The sequence below is a fragment of the Magnolia sinica genome, chromosome 5 (genome assembly GCF_029962835.1).
Source record: "Magnolia sinica isolate HGM2019 chromosome 5, MsV1, whole genome shotgun sequence".
NCBI lineage: Eukaryota > Viridiplantae > Streptophyta > Magnoliopsida > Magnoliales > Magnoliaceae > Magnolia > Magnolia sinica.
The window spans coordinates 102,944,374-102,959,111 of record NC_080577.1 but is presented as its reverse complement, the minus strand read 5'-3'; the positions used below and the strand labels follow the sequence as shown (position 1 = coordinate 102,959,111).

The following is a 14,738-nucleotide window of genomic DNA, read 5'->3' as shown; positions in this document are numbered from 1 at the left end:
GTTTTTTAATCAGGCTTATATTTTGCATGTACGGATCATCGGATGAATGGTAGATTTTACATTTACAGCATGTTTTACCCTACAGAGCTGTAACTATTTTATTCCCAGCATGTTTTCACTTCATACAGGTTTGTATATGAACATATCAACAGGTCAGATGGAAAGTAAATGACATGGTGGACCCTGAAGTGACGCACCAAGTTCTGTGAGGCCCACCATGATGTGTGTGTTGAATCCACATCGTCCATCCATTTAGAGATATCATTTTAGGCCATGAGAAAAAGAATGAGTCAGATCCAAAGCTCGAGTGGACCCCATCACAGAAAACAGTGGAGAGAGTGACACCCACCATTAAAAATTTGTAAGGGCCACAAAGTTTTCGATCAAGCTGAAATTTGTTTTTTCCTTTCTTTTATGTCTGTTTGAACTTATAAACTATAAACAGGTTGGATCTCAGATAAACATTATAGTGGACCTTAGGAAAGTTTCAACGGTGGGCGTCCCTCTCCCCATTGTTTTCTGTGGTGGGTTCCACTCCAGATTTGGATCTGACTCATTCTGTCTCGTGCCTTAAAATGATATACCCAAATGTATGGACGGTGTAGATCCGACACATACATCATGGTGGGCCCCACAGAACTTGGTGTGTCACTTCAGTAGCCAATCTGGCTACGCAACCCGTCAGTATCTTCCGCGTGGGGAGACGGATTGGCTACTCCCCCTGACACCGGCCTCATGGCTGGTGGTCGGTGCTCTGTGGGCCCCACCATAATGTATTTGTTTCATCCATTTCTACGGATCATTTTAGGGATTGATATAAAAAATCATATGGATATAAATCGCAGGTGGACCACACCAAAGGAAAACAATAATGATTGGATATCCACCATTAAAATCCTCCTAAGGCCCACTGTACTGTTTATTTGACATCCAATCTGTTGATTGGGTCCTAAAGACCCAGATGAAGGGAAAAAATAAATATCAGGTTGATCCAAAGCTTTTATGGTTCCCACAACGTTCTTAATGGTCAACGTTCATTCAACACTGTTTCCTGTAATGTGGTCTACTTGAGTTGTGGATATGGTTCAATTTTGGGCTCAACACCTAAAATGATCAGTAAAAACGGATGGACGGCGTGGATAAACCATGTGTAATCACGGTGGGCCCAACAGAGTTTACTCAGTAAGATAAGAGTGTACTGAGTACGCAATCTCATATGAACGCCCAACGGGGCACGAGACGTCAGCAAGTTACGCGGGTCCCACCATGATGTATTTTTTCTATCTACACCATCCATACATTTGAAGAGATCATTTTATAGCATGAGACAAAAAATGGGTCAGATCCAGAGCTCGAGTGGACCCCACCATAGAAAATAGTGGAGAAAGGTTTCAACGGTGGAAATCAATATCACCATTGTTTCCTGTGGTATGATCTTAGATTTTTGTAAAATTTGGGATCAACCCTTAAATTAGATGGGAAAACGGATGGACGGGGTGGATGGACCACATACATTAAAGGTGGGCCCAAGTGAGTTTACTGAGTACGATCAGAGCATACTGAGTAACGCACCACGACAAGCCATTACCCCATCCGCGGAAGCGGATTGCGCACTGTGTACTGAGTAAACTTTGTGGGGCCCACTGTCATTCATGAATTTTATCAAATCCGTCCGTCCGTTTTATCATATAATTTCAGGGCTTTAAACGAAAAATTAATCATATCCAAAGCTCAAGTGGACCACACCACCTGAAACAGTTTGAATTGAAGTCTACTATTGAAAAGTTCTTGGGGGCCCACAAAAGTTTTAGATCAAGATGATATTTGTTTTTTTCCATTCATCCATGTCTTTGTGATATTATGAACAGTTTGGATGACAAATAAACATCATTGGGAGCCTTATAAATATTTCAACGGTGGAAATCAATACTTCCACTGTTTCCTTTGGCATGGTCTACTTGAGATTTTGATATACTTTATTTTTGGGCTCGACCCCTAAAATGATTTGGAAAAACGAATGGACGGCGTGGATGAACTATATGACTTCACAATGGGCCCTACAAAGTTTACTCAGTACGATAAGAGCATACTGAGTAACTCAGTACGCAATCAGATTTCCCCATCCACGCCCCTCTTTCACTTTCCCTCTCCATTTTCACCCCCATCCACGCAGTCCGATCCGTCTTTCACGCACGCAAGGGTTCGTCCCTTCAAATCTCGTTCCGGAAGGAACGATTCGTCGATCCGGCCTGATTCCTCGCCGGAATCTCTAAGAAAGATGGAAGTTGAAGAAAATGGCAAGAAAATCGTACTTACTTGTCAAATGGCCCACCTCCGATCACCGCTACAGCCAGGTACTCTCCGATTTCTTTCTTTCTTTTATTCTAATTCAAATTTTTTTTATTCTCCACAACCCGGTTCCAATTTTTATGGTGTTTGTGGGTGGTTAGCTACAGTGAGACTCGTGAGTCCCCTGCAATCCACCTGTGACTGTCCGTGCGTTTGTTTCCGATAATAATGGAGAGGAAATCGCGCGATATCGTCGATATATTATGCGATATCGACAATATATCGGCCGATATCTGGATTTTGGATTTTTTGGTATCTTCCGGGGGTTATCGCGAGTGTATCGTCTCGCAGTGGTGCGATAACGATAATATCGGCCGATAGTATCGATATTTCGAACACTGGGTATGGCTATGGATAGATGTGTCTAGGATATCGATATGAGTATGGAGGTGTCCAAACACAGCCACAACCATAACCACAACAAGTGCTAGTGAGAGTGATGCTGACTGCTCAATATCTAGTATCCACCAATGAGCATATTTATGCACATTTCTAAGAATGGGTAACATCAATGTGTTAGAGAGTACATAGCCTGGCATCATAACCTCATGATCGGGTTACAATAATGCATCTATGTGGAGCATTAATATTATGGATGCCATGGATGGGGATGACGACTTTGAGCTGGCACATAATTGAATGTGGATATGAGACCAAGGTTTATTTTTTGTTCTTTTCAGTTCTTTGTTGTATTTTTTTTTTTTTTAATTGCTTGTATTGTATATTTGTACGATATTTATATGGTATAAACTCATTTTTTATATAATTATATCGCTTATGGTTGCCAACACATAGTTGTCCCCTAATCAATAGAAAACTATTATGTGGATAGGGATGATGACTTCAAGTGGGCTCATAATTCCATGTGGATATGAGACCAAGGTTTCTTTTTTGTTCTTCTCAGTTCTTGGTTGTTTTTTTTTTTGGCTGTGTTTTATTGCAGGTAGACGCGAGGGATTTTGCTGTCAAACCCCTGCCTACATATCTGAGATGATCAAGTGGGCCCCACATGATCACGTGTGGCCAATATGCTTGTGAAGAAGTGGCATGTGGACACTAGACTCTTGGCATCTTTTAGTAGTTAAATTAAAGAGAGCCTCTTTAGCTATTTTTTTTCTTTATTTTTAGTAGGAAGTTTGACTGTTGAGAATCTTTAATAGCTGTTTCCATGCTTTGGGAAATTCTATGACTAGGAATTGAGATTGAGCTCTAAAAGGAAATGTGTATGAGATTCTATAAAGATGGCACTTCAGGTCATATGCATCGTTTTATGTTTTTGTGACGATTTATTTGAATAGAAACTTGCAGAGATGAGTTCTTTGCTGTGGTAGAAGATATTGGGCCTGGCATGTCCAAAGCACCTACTTGGGTAGGGCAGGCCATGGTTGGGTTGATCAACTGGCCAGCCAACCTCACCTGCTTAAAAGCTGAGCTGCTGACTTTAGGGCTCTCATACGTGATACAATCGATATGTGCCTATACAGGGCCCGGCAGCTATATTTAAAATCATGTGTGTCAGACTTCCATCTGCCATAGCCCTAGAGGAATGATTAGGTGTAAAGCATAGTAGGTAGCTATTCAAGTCAATCATATAATCCTAGGGCTCAATCCTAGACATGCGGTGAAAACTAAGAAGCTGGAGTATGGTAGGGGCAGTGGAAATTTTTAGAGTGGTGAAATGTATAGAGATCGGAATGAGCATGAATTGTGAAGGCATTTGTTGGGCCAACGCTGACACCAAGAGACAAAAGCTAGGGGAGATGTGTGGAATGTTGCCAACACATTTTATTTATATACATGCAGCAAGTGTGCGTTCGCTTTAGTGGTAGAGATGTGTGGAATGTGGCCAAAAGTCTTGGGTTCAAGCCTTCCTAATACTTTTTATTTATTTATTTTTATTTTTTAATGAGTCGGTTGGCTTGTGCTGTGCTTGGGCTTAAGAATTTGGTTAAAGGTAGGGGCTGGTCATCTCACTTTGGGTCATAGGTTCGGCTCATGCCTAGCTTCTAGGCCCATTTATTGATTGGATTGGGCTCGGGCTGACCTTATCTTGATTACAACCCTACAATTGGACCCTGAAATTTCTTGTGTTTGCTTATTATATTTCAATTTTGGACCATACGTTGCTGTCCTTTGTTTCTGGACTTAAGATTGAGAAATGGATTCTAAGCTCGTAAATACGTTGTTTCAACTTAAAATGTACAACCCTTTATAAACTGACACTGTATTAGATTGAGATATATATCAAAAAAAAAAAAAAGGCATGAGGTATATAGCATTTGACTGGTCTCTCTGACTTCTTGTCTCAGTGTCGACTTTTGGAGCTGTTTTGGACATGGTAACAGACAGGTGCTCTTCTGTAAAACTTTCTGCATATTTTTAAAGAAAGAGATTCAAATTTCTCCCAACATTACTTATTAAAAATAAATAAATAAATAAATTTTCAGGGTTAACTTCTTTTTTAATTACCCATATTTTAGTATATTGCACATGAACCAAGAGATCTATTTCTATATGGCCATGAGCTCATCTTTTTTTACTTGTGCCCTTCATTCACCAGGGTCAGCACTGTTTGTCTATTGGCAATCCTCGCGCACTTTTATAGGTAAATATTTTCTTGAGTACATCTATTTTGATGCTTATATTATTCGTTCGATGCCATTTCCAAGAAGAAGAAGAAGAAGCCTGTAAGGGGCTGTTTGTGGGCCATTTTTCTGCAACGGCCGTTACAGCCCTGTAATGCGTAATAGTGCCCACCATTAACATTATGTAACAGCTGTAATGGCCATTACCTAATCGTTTATGCATACCTTGATTTTATCTCGCCCTCTTTGCAGACCTGCCATGCTTTTCTTGTCATTGCTTGCCTTGGATATTTCCAGCCATTGGTTGCAAATGTACAGGTAATTCCTTTCTATTGCAGTCTTCATCTCTGTTTTGCATGTAAGGTGCATGCGCTATTGCTCCAGTTGATTTACTTGATTGCACTGGATTGTAATCTACATGGGAATTTGCCAATGATAGCAGTCCTGCCTATTGTGAGATTTGAGAGATTTGAAAAGCACAGAAGGCTAGCAGACATGGAACATGAAATGTGCAGTTTAGGTTGTCCATCACGTCCTACGCACCACATGTATGAACATATTCTGCATACAGAAAAGGTGCAATTTCACTTTTCCGATAGTTATTTTTATAGTGTCCAACTTTGGCATTGAGTTCTACTTTAAAACTGGGTCGTGGTTCTTCAGTGCACCGATAACAACTGCAATTCTTTGTTTTCTGTAGAGAAGTCCTCTCAATCATTTAATAGGTAGATGGTTAGGAGAAAATTTTAGAGAAACTGATCTAATACATCTTTGCAGTCAAGATGATTGAACTGTGTGTAAGTCCTTATTCTGTCCCAACTCCATAAAATAAATTTTCTTATTGGTTCCTACTCCTGTAGTGTAGGCTGCATGGATAGATCAAAGAGCTTTCACATGAAATTAAAAACATATTTGGCTGGGAAGAAGTCCAAGTTATAACTAACTTCTCATGAATCTTCAACCCACTCTTGTGATTGTCCATGCATAAATCTAATTTTCTCTGATTTACTGTTCTGCAGTACTTTCCTTGCAGGCAAGGCTAGTCACAAAGATGTAAAAGACAGCACTAACTGGCTTTTGAAGACATACTATGGACACCGTTTATTCATGGCTTACTGCTGTGTGGGAACTGAGGCAATTAATTCTTCCAATCTTCTCTTTACAGTTTTGATTCTTTTACTTGCTACTTTCTGATAAACACGGTGCACTCTAATGATACAGGTTCTTTACATCATCCTTTTCCTCCTTGCTGAGAACCATTCAGAAAATCTTGTTGATGTAAGCCTTTTTTTCTCATCTGTAGCTTTGCTATGTTTGCATGTAAATCTATGATGAAACTTTGCTAGCTCATCTTTTTCATTAAATTTTATTTTATTATTTTTATTTTTATTTTTATTTTTTTTGTTTATCCTATGGCAGGTTTTGGTGAAGTCTGTGAAATCAAGCTCTTTGCTCTTATTTCTAGTCACATTAGCTCTGTTTGGGTGGATGATCAAACAAGCAGTCAACATCATACAGGTACAGTATCTCTTCAAAATCTTCAAAAAAAAAAAAAAAAATCTCTGCCTTCCCATTCTCACAGGCTGTAAAAGGGTTTTTTGAAATGTAGTTTCCTATCTAACAAAGCGAGCTACACTACAAAATTGTTCCGTACTTAATTTTTTCTAACATTCCCAGGCATGGCTCACATAAAAGACTAATTTCTTTTATGTTTAGCTAGCATTATATTTTATTTCTAGGATACTTCTACACAAATAATTTAGGTTTTTTTTTTTTTTAATTATTATTACTATTACTGTTATTATTATCATTAGTATTATTGTTGTTGTTATTATTATTATTATTATTTATACATTTTTGTTAGTTCTGTGTACAAATAATTATGAGGTCTCAAGTCCAACTGGTTGGACCACAATTTGCGGCCCATCCAGAAAATAACTTCAATTCTATTGTGTGCGTGCCACATACAACCCACCCAATGGGTTGTCCACCACATCATGAGGATGACCTTTTGCAAAAATCAGCCACATTAACTCATCGAGGGGATAGCTAGATATTGTTTTCTTTAGTGTGGTCTGCCTGATGAGTGGATGGGACTGATTTTTGTACAAGTTGATCCTCATGGTCAGCCCTACCTATTTGAAGGGTTGGATGTCACATGTGCATGATAGAATGAAACTTATTCACTGAGTGGACCATAAACTGTGGTCCAACTGGTTGGACTTGAAACCTTCTCAATAATTATTATATAATAGAAAATATAATATTTTATTAGTTAAAATATTTGTAAGCATTGGTTGTGAATTTGACTTTTAAAAGCTGTGCCGAACACCTTGCATGTGGTGTCCAACTATACACTAAATATATGCATTATAACTTTATATATGAATTGATATGCAATTTATATATGAAATGATGAGTGTTACTATCATAGATCTTGCATGCATACTGTTATATTATATGCATGGTGCTGCATAAATCAAAGTATTTTCTCTACATTCTAAATATAAAATTACATTACAACTTGATCAACACTGCAGTATAGAACCTTAATTCTGGATTGGTGAAAGTCCTGATCTGGATCACAAAGGTGGAAATTTCCTTAAGAATGTAATGAAAGCCAAAAATTTCAAAAAAAAAAAAACAGAATTTGTTTTTGTTTTTTGTTTGGATTTTAGCAAAAAAATTTCAATATTTTCGTAAAGGGGACCAATGCACTTAAGATATTGTCAATACATTGCAATACATTACGATCAATATTGCGATACATAGTGATACATTGCGATTTATTGATTGATACTCGAAAGTTTTCCAACTAAAGCCGAATATCGTATCAAATATATCGGTTGATAGTATCGATATCGCAAACACCAATTATGATGATGATGGTGTTGGTGATAATGTCATATGGAAGAAAACTCTAAGAAAACCTATAATTGCATGAGGCATGAGAGGAAGCTGTATTCAGGTGCTGGAGTGGGGAAGTGTCTGTTGAAAATTGTTAGCATGCATAAACGAAAATTGTTAGCAAACATAACTAAGTAGAAGAGGGAGTGCATGTCCCAACCACAGTCCAGAGTGACATTGACATCTAGAAAGAAGGTTCATGCTACTCTGGCAATATCATCTCTTGGGCATTAGGGAGAGCTTTGTAACCTCTCCTTTATTGTAGGGGAAATCATAGCAATTGCTTCAATGTTTGATATGTCCTTTTGTTCATCCCGAACCTAATGGGTTGGGGCAGCACTCCTGCCAAGGAGGGTATTGAGAGTTTGTTATGTTTTAGTTTGTCGGTCGTTTATAGAGTGGAATGGTGGAAGATGATTCATGTAGCTGATCCCAATTAGTTGGGATAAGGCTTAGATGATGGTGATGGTGACCTCTTGCCATGTTGGATAATTGTGTCTTTGTTGATGATGGTGATAGTGATCTATTGCCATGTTGGATAGCTGTGTCTTTTAAAATTTACCACTCAAACTGAAAGGGAAATTTTATAGGATGGCTATTTATGGGACGAGAACAACATGTTCATAGGATGGATGTAGCTGAAATGATGATGTTAAGATGGACGAGTGGTAAGGCGGGGAAGGATATAATTAGAAATGAATGCATTTGAGGGAACTTAGGAGCAGTAGCAACAGGTAATAAGATGAGGGAAAGTAGACTTACATGGTTTCATCATGCACGGTAGAAACCAAGAAGAGAGTGTTTTTGTGTGTGTGTGGGGGGGGGGGCGGGGGCGTAATGAAATTTTTATTAGAAACCGAGTGTGTAATGAAATTTTTATTAGAAACCAAGTGCCAAAAAGGCCTCAACAGAAAATACAGCGGCTAAAGCCCGAACAAGGAGGAAAAAGTACACTCATCAAAGCCCTTTGAATAAGAAGCCCATCCCAAAGCATCTAGCTTTGCACTTCTAAAGACCTCTGCTGCTGACCCACTTTAATTCCGTAAGCCTCAATTTTTCCTTTTCCTCCAAAGAGCCCAAATGACTGCCAACATGGCTAATCTCCAAACGACCCTTCCTTTTTCACCAATCCAACCCCCACGAGTTGGTTCAAATTGAAGGTTCTAAAAGCACAAAGGGTAAGGCATAAAAGGACGTGGATGAAGCTAGTAAGAAAAGACCCTAGTTAATTGGGATATGGTTTAGATGATGATGGTGGTGGTGGTGATCAAATTGGGTGGGAAGAGAAGATGCAAGAATATTAGAGAATCAGTTTGGCGTCACAAGGATGTCAATAGTCAAGGCTATTTTCTTATGTAATTAATGAAAAATTATAAAGAAGAGGAAGAATCTGCAAGTGATTTTATAGATATGGAGAAATCATGTGGTTGATGGTGAGTAGGGGTGTACATGAACCGAGCTAGCTCGGTTAGCTCGCTCGACTCGACTTGAAAAAGCTCGATTCGACTCGGTTCGAAGCTGAGTTTGAGCCGAGTCGAGCTGATTTTTTGAGCTCAAAAATGAGTTCGAGCTGGCCCCAGCTCGACTCGACTTGGATCGAACCCAGCTCGAATCAAACTCGGATCGAACCAGTTCAGTGACTTGGTTACTTTGATATTGATGTTGCTCACCAAGTGTTTGATGAAATGACTCAAAGAAGTGTGGCTGGTGGCAAGGAAGTTATGTATATGAAACCAACACCCTTTTTTTCTTGATTTTTATGTTGCTAAGGAGGTGTTTGATAAAATACCTGTAAAACCATTGTTGCTATATCAAATACAGTGAGATTTTAAAGGTGCAGTCCAGGTGTTTGTGAAAATGCCTCAATGACGAACCTAGCTTGATCTTGGCTCGAACTCGGCCCAAGCTGGCCCGAGCTGCTGACCAAACCGTGCCAAGCTGGCCAGTCAGGCTCGAGGACCGAGCCAAGCCGAGTTCGAGCTGAGGTCAACTAGTGGCCGAACCGAGTCGAGCTGAGGCCAGCTTGACTTGGTTTGACTCAATGTACACCCCTAATGGTGAGGAAAGGTATCAAGGGTAGAGATCATAAAAAAGACAAGTTTGAGAGTGAGAATGGCTAGTGGTGAGGTTGATGAGTTGCTTGTGTTATGGATCTTCATCAAGGGTTAGCATGAAGTAATTACCATTTTGCACCTATAACAGATGTGTTAGTCACCGGATTCAAGTAGAGGTCTTTGGTGTATGTTGTTTGCAAACACATGGTTAAAGACCAAAAAGAGAGTGAATGCCAAATTGTAGGATCAGGAAAAGGCCTAGAAGATAAAATCAAGAATGGAGACATTACAAAGCAACCAAAGAGTAGGCCCCAGTAGGACATAAAATGGAGTGTCTATTAAAATAATTCAGCCATGTGCTACAAAAGCTGAAAATGGCCTGATGAGGTCACTAGCTTTGATTAGGGTTGAATGACCTGAAAAGCGCATGAGGGGAAAATCCAAAAGCAATCATATTAATGTGGTGATAATGGATATGGATGCTCATAAACTTACAGAGAATAAGGCTGTATGAATGATTGGCAAATGGGAATTTTCAAGCCTACTCCAAAGTTGGGAAAGGGCTATGATGATGATAATTAATGTGATGAGTGACAATGATTCAAAGCATTTGACATGGGCTTTAGTATCTAGTTGTCCGTCGGGCATTCATGCATATGTTGTCTAGTGACAATGCATTGTTTCCTCACTGTCTGAATAGTATGCACATGCATATGTATGTGGATGTGAGAAATTCACTGATTAACATCAGAGGGAAAAAAACTGAAAATGCATTTGCTTATATAGGTGATATTTTAAACAGAAGGAATGCTTTCTTGTGCCTACACATTGTTAGCAGCAAAGTGAGACATTTGAGAATAAGACTGTTCATGGGGTGGGCCTCACTGAGACCTTTCCCTGGACTAAAGATGAGGCTTGTCAGCTGATCAGGAGGCCCACATAGTTATGTTGAATGTGGATAATGATATGTTTTAACCGACCATTTCTCATATGTTTGACAAGTGGATCTGCATGACTTTTGGGCTAGGGACATGCTCATGAACCACCAGTCTCTTCACACATGTGCAACTTAGGCACGTGTTTTGTAAGGCACTTGTGGGCTCAAGATGACGTGCAGCTGCAAGAAGCATGCCTCTTTTAAACAATGCATAATTTACACCTACTATTTCAGTTGCGATCCTTTCTTCTTCTATTTCTGTAGCAGTTTCTATCATGATATTTATTTATCAACTTGTATCAACCAAAGCACTAGAGCCATAAAGAATGCAGCCAGAAGCAAGGTATTACTGCAGCGGCTGCTACACTCTTGTATTGGCTGACATGGCCCCTATAATGGCTGAAAATTTTCCTTTGGGAAAAATTTAAAAAATTATTAGTAAAATTCTAAAAAATGCAAGGATCCCAATATCTATTCTTTATTATTAATAATATTATTTTGGTTCTAGACATGTATTTGATGATGTAACGGGCCATTCTTTGGTAAGAAAGATGTCTGTGGTGCAGTCGCAACTTGATCTACTAAAAATCAACCAAAGAGACCATGATCAAATGCAAGTCAAGCATGTTTTGGTGGATTAGGGCCCATTACATACAAGTACAACAAAACGAAGATGATAAAGTGAAAAAAAAAAAACCATGATAGCCTATCCCTTCCAATATTTTCCAAAAATAGTCCACTATGCTTCAATTCATTGAATCCCACTCAAATTTTGTATTTTGACGCTGAAAATAATCCTACATCTAGTTTTAACTTAATTTCTAAGCTTCTTTCATGGTTGAAATAAATAAATAAGTGAAAAAATGAGATAAAAATTGAAAAATGGAAGCTCTCAAAAGGGCCCCTTTCATGTTGTATGGGGCTGTAACAGCATATTGGCCTGTATAGGCCGAAGTACATTTTTTTTTCATAACAGACTTATTCACCCCCGTATCACTTAAGGGGGCGATCATTTCCATTATGTAATGGTTTTTACAACCATAACATAACTATTTTTTTAATATCATGGCCAGAAGACTTTTCGATTATAACATAAAGCTGAAGAAATTGCATTGTAGAGTTTCTCATACTTAGGGATGCTTTAATACCAAGTGGATTTACTGCTCTAATTGGAGTTTTTTATTTTGTTGATTATATGCAGATGAAAACAGCTGCAGATGTGTGTGTGCTCTGTGATGTGAACAGAAGGAAGAGACCCTGATATTCCTGACTACGAGCCCAGGTTTCTATGACCTCGTGTATTCATACTTAGATGTTTTACTCAAAAATGAATTCAGCTAGTGTTTTAAATTCTCTCAGAGAAAAAAAAATAAAATAAAATAATTCAGCTAATTGGTGGGTTTAATTTTGAATTATATAGGTACTATTTTTGCATTTTCACCATTGGTGTAGCCCAAACCAGTTTTCTGTCTGGCTGATTTTTGTATGTATGGTTTAAGTAAGATTTCTCACCTAATGGATTGAATAGATTTACATATACAACATAGTGAGCCTCATAGAGATTGGTGCTTCACGGATTGTCTGAAGACATGGCTTCTAGCTCATAATATTATAAGTGCAATAAATGCTAGCATAAAAAACCAGCGTTGCTTTGTATTCGTTAAAGTGTTTGAAAATTATTGGATTAATAATTCTCATTAGTGAGAGAGGGTTACATCATTTCTAAGGCCACTTAATTTCTTAGCACAAACTCATTCTAAGTAAAAATTTAGAGTTAGAAAGAGAAGTTGGACTCTTACTTTTTGTCACCTAAATTCCTGCTATGGTAATTTAGGTGGGGCCTACTGTGATGTCAGCGATAAATCCACTTCATCCATTTATTTTTGTTAGATCATATTAGGACATGGGACCAAAAATGAAACAGATCTAAAACTCAAGTGGGCTGCATTACAAGAAAAGGTGGGTAGGGAAATGCTTACCATTGAAACCTCCCTGAGGTCTACAATGATGTTTATATGCCATCCGATGAACTGAGAACACAAATATTGCCTAATCCAAAACTTCTATGGTCCCATGAAATATTAACTATGACATTCAATCTTCATTTTTAATCCACCGCATTTTACTTTTTATCTTATGTCCTAATATGATATGGGAAACGAATGGATGGAGTGGATTTCCCACTAACATCAAGGTATCCCCACCTAGATTCATGAGAAGTTTTTACAAAAGGCTTTTGCATAAAATTGAAGTAGGTTGCATGGTATGCCAACGTCCAAGTTCTGTAAGCCCCAGTGTGATATATGTGTTATATCCAAACTGCCCATCCATTTGGCGAGATCATTTTAGGGTATGAGCCCAAAAATTAGGCAGATCCAAAGCTAAAATGGACCACACTACAAAAGGAAGTGGGGATTGAACATCGACCATTGAAAACTACTCGGGGGCAAAAAAGTTTTGGATCATGCTAATATTTGTGTTTTCCCTTCATCCAATTATGTGTGACCTTATCAACAGGTAGGATGGCAAATAAATATCACGCTGGGCCCTAGGAAGGTTTCAAGGTGGCCCTCATTTAGGGGTGTGCACGAACCGAGCTAACTTAGTTGGCTAGCACGACTTGACTCGAAAAGATGACTCGACTCAGTTTGAAGCTAAGTTCAAATCCAGTCGAGCTGATTTTTGGAGCTCGAAAACGAGTTCGAGCTTGCCCTTGCTCAACTCGACCCGGATCGAATCCAGCTCGACTCAATGCACGGGTATATACACCATTCAAAAAAAAAAAAAAACCTACTTACCTTTATTCCTTTTCCCTTACCTGGCTGCACGAACCCTAACCCCTTTGGCCCTTTCCCTTACTCGGTGCCCCTAAACCTTGAGCTCGAGCTCCCCTCTTCCGATCTCTCTCTCTCTCTCTCTCTCTCTCTCTCTCTCTCTCTCTCTCTCTCCTCTGAAATGACCTAGTGAAGTGTGGCTAGTGGCAAGGAAGGTATGTATATGAAACACTTACCCGTTTTTTCTTGGTTTTTATGTTGCTCAGAAGGTGTTTGATAGACTACCTGTAAAACCATTACCATTGTTTTACAAACAGTGGGATTTTGAAGGTGCAGTCCAGGTGTTTGTGGAAATGCTGCACAGGCGAACTCGGCTTGATCTTTGCTCGAAATCAGCTCGAACTGGCCCGAGCTGCTGACTGAACCCAGCCGAGCTGGCCAATCAGGCTTGAGGACTGAGCCGAGCCAAGTTCGAGCTGAGGTCAGCTAGTAGCCGAGCCAAGTCAAGCTGAGGCCAGCTTGACTCGGTTGGCCTCGATATACACCCCTACCCTTATTGTCCCCTTTCTTGTGGTATACGTAAGCTTTGGATCTGCCTCATTTTTGGACCCATGCCTTAAAATGATCACTCCAAATATCATGGTGGAGGCCACGGAACTTGGTGACATCAGCACATGTCCGTCGTATGTGCACACCATATGCAATTGCGTTTCTTCCTGGCCTACCATTCGAAGTTATCTTTGGACTCCAAAATGCGTCCGCGGCAATCATGTACCCTAATTCAAACCATCAAAAGTGTAGTCTCTTTTCATCGAAAATGAGAGATGATTCAATGCTTCTTGGAAACGGTGTACCATAATATTGCAAAATAGTGTACAGGTAACACTCACCCTTGAAAATTGTTTCCCTTTGTGTTGCTCATCTGAATTGTGGTTGGGCTTGATCTTTTGTCCTACGGATAAATTTTAGTTTGGCATTTAATGGTTGGAGTAGATTTCATAAATCACGACGGTGGGTCTTGGAAAAAAAAAAAAAATCAAAGGTGGATGTTTCTCTCCCAACTATTTCATTTAGTGTGATCCACCTAAAGCCCAATCCAACTTAAGTTTTTGATTTTGGACCAAACTTGGGT

The 14,738-nt window shown here is 39.2% G+C and overlaps 1 protein-coding gene across 1 annotated transcript; it reads left to right on the top strand.

Moving 5' to 3' along the window:
- Positions 1-3,519: 3,519 nt before the first annotated feature.
- Positions 3,520-12,390, top strand: LOC131246489 (CDP-diacylglycerol--inositol 3-phosphatidyltransferase 1-like). The gene is made up of 7 exons (XM_058246671.1): positions 3,520-4,698; positions 4,910-4,954; positions 5,187-5,252; positions 5,954-6,068; positions 6,156-6,212; positions 6,354-6,452; positions 12,034-12,390. Exons 1-7 carry the CDS (start codon positions 4,685-4,687, stop codon positions 12,091-12,093), a joined length of 456 nt encoding a protein of 151 aa, XP_058102654.1. The 5' UTR covers positions 3,520-4,684; the 3' UTR covers positions 12,094-12,390.
- Positions 12,391-14,738: the final 2,348 nt, after the last annotated feature.